The 6,424-nt window shown below is 40.1% G+C and overlaps 1 protein-coding gene across 2 annotated transcripts; it reads right to left on the reverse strand.

Moving 5' to 3' along the window:
• Positions 1–317: 317 nt before the first annotated feature.
• Positions 318–5,387, reverse strand: LOC310934760 (O-acyltransferase like protein-like). Of its 2 annotated transcripts, none has more exons than XM_083898557.1 (15): positions 5,101–5,387; positions 4,441–4,569; positions 4,251–4,329; positions 4,025–4,160; positions 3,624–3,820; positions 3,196–3,393; positions 3,005–3,104; positions 2,816–2,917; positions 2,483–2,645; positions 2,289–2,368; positions 2,059–2,169; positions 1,723–1,858; positions 1,413–1,599; positions 875–1,017; positions 318–786 (listed from the first exon to the last, which is right to left on the reverse strand). In XM_083898557.1, the coding sequence occupies exons 1-15, from the start codon at positions 5,182–5,184 to the stop codon at positions 685–687; spliced, it is 1,947 nt and encodes a 648-aa protein (XP_083754683.1). In that variant the 5' UTR covers positions 5,185–5,387; the 3' UTR covers positions 318–684. The 2 variants fall into 2 exon arrangements, with proteins under 2 accessions (XP_083754683.1, XP_083754682.1); XM_083898556.1 differs by having other exon boundaries at positions 321–786; positions 4,441–4,574; positions 5,101–5,385.
• Positions 5,388–6,424: the final 1,037 nt, after the last annotated feature.

Genomic DNA, 6,424 nt, shown 5'->3' on the forward strand with positions numbered 1-6,424 from the left:
GTCTCCATTTGTTTGTCATGGCCTAGAGCCAGCTGTGACAGTAAGCTGAGGAACGCTTATTCAAGGTCTACAGCAGGTGTGTCAAGGGAACACACCGCACATGAATGACGAGACTCATTTTTCCATATTCCGACGGGCATGGCAGTCTAATTACAAAATAAACCATAATTCAAAGCAAATACTACGATTAGATTGTTGGACTCTTTATTTGATCAGAGACCTTTTAACACTCAAATTCTGTCGGTGAAAACTAAGAAAACTAAAACCCTGGGCAGGAGGATCTGCTGTTCAGGAGACGGGATCCTTACGTCACGACTCCATGCTTTTTCAGACCGCTTGCAGAGCCCAAGAATACAAAACAACCCAGTGTTCTTTAGGACTTCATAAACAAGGTAATGGCGCAGATACACACCCAAAAAACAGTGTTAATTGGAACTTCCGGTCTATGGAGGAAGAAATATGACAGAACCGGACTCAAAGATATCCATCCATCTGCCTCGACCGGTTGGGGTGTAAGGAAATATGGGGTAGAGGGAGATGAGGTAGAGACAGAAATAGGAAGGCAATTTATACAGTGTTGTGTAAGTTATTGAAACCCCATACTGCTGATATTGCTGGTCTGTTTAAACAAATAGACTGATATAATTAAGTGCTGCCAATATTTTTTTCTGATGTCCACAGTATCTATTTAAAGTTGTATTTTAGGAAGTAGGGCTTCTCAACCAGCACAGTCAGCGCGTAGCCAATCAACAGTGACGGCAGTAAGCGGCCAAAGTACAGGACCATCTACCAAGAGAGGATGGAGAAATTCATTAAAACACCACAGATGAACACACGAAATCACTTGATGTCATTGACTGTTTAAAGCACTTACGAAGTTAAAGACTGTGAAGTGAAATTGGGTTTCTTGCACTCCATTATGCACCATTATTAAAATAGGATGGAACAGATAGGCAGCAAAACTAACGTTGGAAATTGGAATCCAGAAACCCAGTGACAAGATGCTCTTGATTAAACCTGCAGCATAAAAATATGACAAAACAAAATTATATTAAACACAGACTTCTGAAATTGAGGATTTTTACCTCCAACACGAGTCACATAACTCTTCAGAAACGTGCATTCGTCCAATGTATTTGTTCTCATTTGTACCATTAAATTACATTACTACATTTGTATAGCTGAATACATTTTATTCAGCTATACAAATGTAGTAATGTAATGTTAAACAGCAAGTTGAGCTCAAAATTAAAATGCTACTTTGGTGTTTTATTCAATTGCATTTTGTGCATATGATATTTTATTATTTTTGACCTGGAAAGACCTCATTGGGATTGAAAATGTCTTACAATAGGGCCAAGACAGGCAGCAGCAGTGTGCTGTGTAGACTCTGGAACATTTCTGTAATTTACCTCCATATCCCTCCTCACAGGCAACAATGATCCAGATGACAGCCAAAGCCCAGGCTGTTCTGTGCAGTCCCTGATACAGGGCATGCGGCACAGATGGGTAGTCTGGGGTCTCCTTGAGGACAAAGGCCAAACCAAACACCACTGCCATGATGAAAAAACTGCATAACCAACCAAGTGCTGCCTGCCACTGCCAGCAAAAGCAACAGTGAGTACATAAACATCATGTGTTCAATGTCTGGTTCAGATGTATGTTGAAAGACTTAGATGTACTGTATGATGTGATTCTTAGAAAGTCTGAAATCATTCTTACCTTTTTCTTTATGAGCTGATCTTTTTTTGTCACAAAGTGTATTCCAGTCAGGATCCCAAGTAAATATGGGCCATATCTTGTATAAGGTTTATCATAGTACTGCGTCGAATATAGAAACGTCATTTGTGGTTTGCTCCTGCGAAAACATTTCATTGTATTTTAATATGCAGTGACAACATATCTATCTATCTATCTATCTATCTATCTATCTATCTATCTATCTATCTATCTATCTATCTATCTATCTATCTATCTATCTATCTATCTATCTATCTATCTATCTATCTCTTCCCAAAATGTCTGTAATTGCACCAGACCACAATCCTTGAATCTTACTGTGGAGATAGTGAATAGACCTGCAGGTGCATTAGTGCTGTGAAAATAGCAGCAGCAGCAGTGGTGAGTAGCAACAAACCTCCTACCACAGCTGCAAACACACCTTTGTTCCTGATAAACACAAAGAAGATGTGTGAGATTACATGTGTACATTTGCCAATGTGTGTAACTCTTTTATGATGGCACATTTAAATGAATTTTTGGAGCAATATGAAAGACATTGAACTTACAGTTTGTAAAGACAGAGCAATACAGGAGTGGTGGCATAAAACTGGATGTCTACACACAAGTACCATGACCAAGATAAACACTGGAGAGAGAATTGGAAATCATACTTAGGTCGAATACAATAGGTCAATACATGTAGATATAGACTATGTCAAAAATATAGCCAGAACAACTATATCGTAGTAGTGAAACTTACCTTCTTATGAAAATGTATAAGATTGTTGAGCAACAGAACATTGGCCCACCAATTTCTCTTACAACTATTTACATCTGCCCCAAATGTCCAGTAGGGTCCCATATTGACCGAAGAGTACACACCGACAAATAGACACAGACAGAACATATGTAGTGGCTGAACCCTGTTTGAAGTAAAGACAAAGAGAAAGTTTAGAATTTGCGCTGATAATGTGACTTGAACATCACATTTAGTTCCATTCAGATCTGGTATTAGCATCCATCCTGAGTGAAGTACAGATCTGTGTGTCTGTCAGGTACTGTAGATCTTTTTGAAGTAATGAACATAAAACACCTCATAATCCTGTTGTAGAAGTAGCTGCCCACCAGAGAGACACTCAGTTTGCCCTCTGCCCTGTTGATGGAGCCTAACAGAGACTTGGCACTAAGCATACCGCTGAACACAAAAGTGCAAGTTAGATAACCATTAAAACAATAACAATAATAATCATCAATATTATTATGATACATGGTTTACGCTCACCCAAGCACTAAGAAGGTGTCTACAGCCAGAAAACATGGTCCACTCGTGATAATATGAAAAGGGCTGCTTATCATATATTCATACCATTCTTTAGCATTATCTGCAACACATATAACCACCTTAAATGAATAAAGAAGTAATGGAAATGACGTGCAGTCTAAATAAGCATTCATTAGTAAACCTTGACATACCCAAGAAACTCATAGTAGATATACTATTGTGGCCACATATGATCCATAACAGGGAGAGAGCACGGATTCCATTCAGGGAGGAGTATCCTCCTCTTGATGAGACTGTGCTGAAGACACCACGGCAGGTATTCTGTAGAGAAAATGCCTGCAGCCACCGCTCCAGACAGCGTCGTGAAAAACAGACGGGTGTGTGTTTATCTATAAAGACACAATTCAAAAGAGCAAGCTCTTAGTGTAACGTGTTCCACTAAAAAAAGGTGTCACTACTGCAATAGAGAATTGTTGTACAATTGCCTTCATATCTGGTTTCAAAATGTAGCAACTGGTCTGTGCTTGTATTTAGAGTTAATTTTTGTACAATATCATGAATTCAAACCATTTTGCAGAGCAATCACTTGCACCAAACTTATAATAAATACTGTACGTACTAAACTCCTCTGAAGTATTTCGGTTCATTTCACTGCTGCAGGAGTCATTGGACTTCAAACCCCCATAAGGGTTTAGTCCAGTGTTTGTACAGCTTGCCTCTGGAGATGGACTGACATCCTTGTTCTTTTGCCACCTTATCAAAGCAGTGAACATGGTAGCTACTAGAGGAATTGCAACCATTAAGCAACACACAAACCTGCAAAAGAAGAGGTATAAGTACATCAGGAATGTATGTTTGGTGATTATCCAAGTGATCACATGTATGAATTTGTGAGTAAAAGTGAAGTTTTGCAATTATATATATTGTGTTCTCTTCTCTTAAGGAGAGGAACCTGCTTTTCAACATGCAGTTCAGTGCACAGTTTCAAAACAGTGGGTTAAAAAAATGTTATATACTGACAGACAGGCCACATATCCATGATACGATGCATCTGGAGCAATGTTGTTGGGCAAACATCGTATCCTGATCATCTCCTGAATGGACTGATTGACCAGTATTGGTGAAATATGCAATGTCTGACTATCCTGAAGTCTCTCTGTTAAGAAATTTGACCCAAGTCATATTTAAGACAAATCGTATATAGGACAGAATGTATTGAGAACAATGGAAATATAAAATCACCAACCATGCAGCAGAAGAAAATGTACGTCCTCTTCACTGCAGGAGTCAGGGACACAAACACCCACAACATACTGGACAGTTCCCTTTTGATAGTAAAAACATCTTTATCAAAATCAAGTTTTCTCACCTTTTATTTAGATGCCAAGACTACATTATATTTTCTATTATTGGGTTGTTATTATTATTATGTTTACCTGCAAAAGAAATGCCTGGCAGTACTGTCCAGAGAAAGTAGGGCCATGGGCCGATTGACACTGCTCCAGCAAACCAGTTTGGTTCTTGGCCCCTTCTGTAACATTGCCACCCATCTTTCCAGATGCATTCTGCACTGATAGATATGAATACCAAATTGTCATGTTAGCAAAAAGGTACATTAATTGCTCATTTTCCAGCAAATAGACATGAAGATGGTGTCATCAAGTACCTTCACTTGAACAGTAATACTTCCCCTGTTGCTACAACTGGCAACTATTCAGTGTTTGACAAAAGGAAAATAAAAATCCAATAAACCAAAAGACCAATTAGCAGTGTTGTAATTGTACTTGTGTGCAAAATTCACATATCTGTACTTAACTTTGCTACTTTGTAGCACATTTTACTCCACTACATTTCCCTTAACTATCTTTGTTACTAGCAGAGGAAGAAGAGTTGGTAATGGTCTGTATTCATAAAGTGCTTTTCTAGTCTTGATGAGCTACATTACACTACATTTTCGCCATTCACATGCTTCAACATGAGGTTAAGTGTCTTGGTCAAGGACACATAGACTAGCAGTGTCTTTTTCAGGTTATCTGAAGTATGTTCTTCATCATAACAAAGACAAATAAGCCTTCTCATAAAGCAGCACTACTTACTGAACACAGCATATTCCTTGGGTGTCTCCTGGTTGATTTCCCGGAGAAAAATGTTGGTGTCCTCCTCACATCTTTGAGACACATTCAAGGCCTGTGTATTCTCCAGCCCCAAACTAGTCCCTGCAAACAGAAAGAACCAAACCAAACCCAGCTCCATTTCAGGACTGACTGCAAAGATGAGAAGGGGTAGATTCATGTGACATAGGAACCAGGAGACAAAAGGGGGAAGTCAAGTGAAAGACTACTTTGGCAGTAGTAAACCCTTAAAACAAACATTGACATTGAATTAGAATTCAACTTTATTGTCATTGCACATGTCACCAGTACAGAGCAACGAAATGCAGTTTGCATCCATTCAGAAGTGCTGTTAGCAATTAAATATGTATATTACAAATGTACATGTATACAAATATAAATATATATACACAATATAATATATACAGTATACATATATATATAAAAGATAAATATGGTATATATGGTGGTTGATTATAGTTATAGGTTTTAAGCATTTATTTACAGCCGGGGAATAATTATTTTGTACATGTGATTATATTTGCAGTATTTACAGTATTGCACAGAATGTGATAAGGTGCGAGTGGTTGTGACTGATTCAGTCCAGGTGTTATTGTTATGTATGTCCAGAGGGAGCATTCAGGAGTGTGACAGCTGTTGGAAAGAAGCTGTTCCGGTACCTGGTGGTCTTAGTCCGGAGGCTCCTGTAGCGCCTCCCAGAGGGCAGGAGGGTAAACAGTCCATGAGCTGGGTGACTGGGGTCTTTGATTATTTTCCCAGCCCTTTTCAGACACCGCTTCCTGTAGATGTCCTCTATGGCAGGAAGTGGTGCTCCGGTGATGCGCTGGGCGGCTTTCACCACCCTCTGCATCTGAGCAGGTCCCGTACCAGACTGTGATGCAGTTGGTCAGGATGCTCTCGATGGTGCAGCGGTAGAAGTTCAGCAGGATGTCTGAGGACAGATGATTCTGCCTTAGGGTCCTCAGGAAGAAGAGGCGCTGGTGAGCCTTCTTGACCAGCTTGGAGCAGCCGGTCGTCCAGGTGAGATCCTCAGAGATGTGGACTCCCAGGAACTTGAAGCTGTTCACACGCTCCACCACCGCCCCGTTGATGTGGATGGGTGAATGTGGTTCAGCAATCCTCCGGAAGTCCACGATGAGCTCCTTGGTCTTCTCGGTGTTGAGCAGCAGGTTATTGGTGTCACACCACTCAGCCAGACGATCCACCTCCTCCCTGTAGGCGGTCTCCTTATTGTCTCTGATGAGACCGATCACCGTGGTGTCATCTGTAAACTTGATGATGGTATTGG

This window comes from Microchirus variegatus (genome assembly GCF_963457635.1).
Source record: "Microchirus variegatus genome assembly, chromosome: 1".
Lineage (NCBI taxonomy): Eukaryota > Metazoa > Chordata > Actinopteri > Pleuronectiformes > Soleidae > Microchirus > Microchirus variegatus.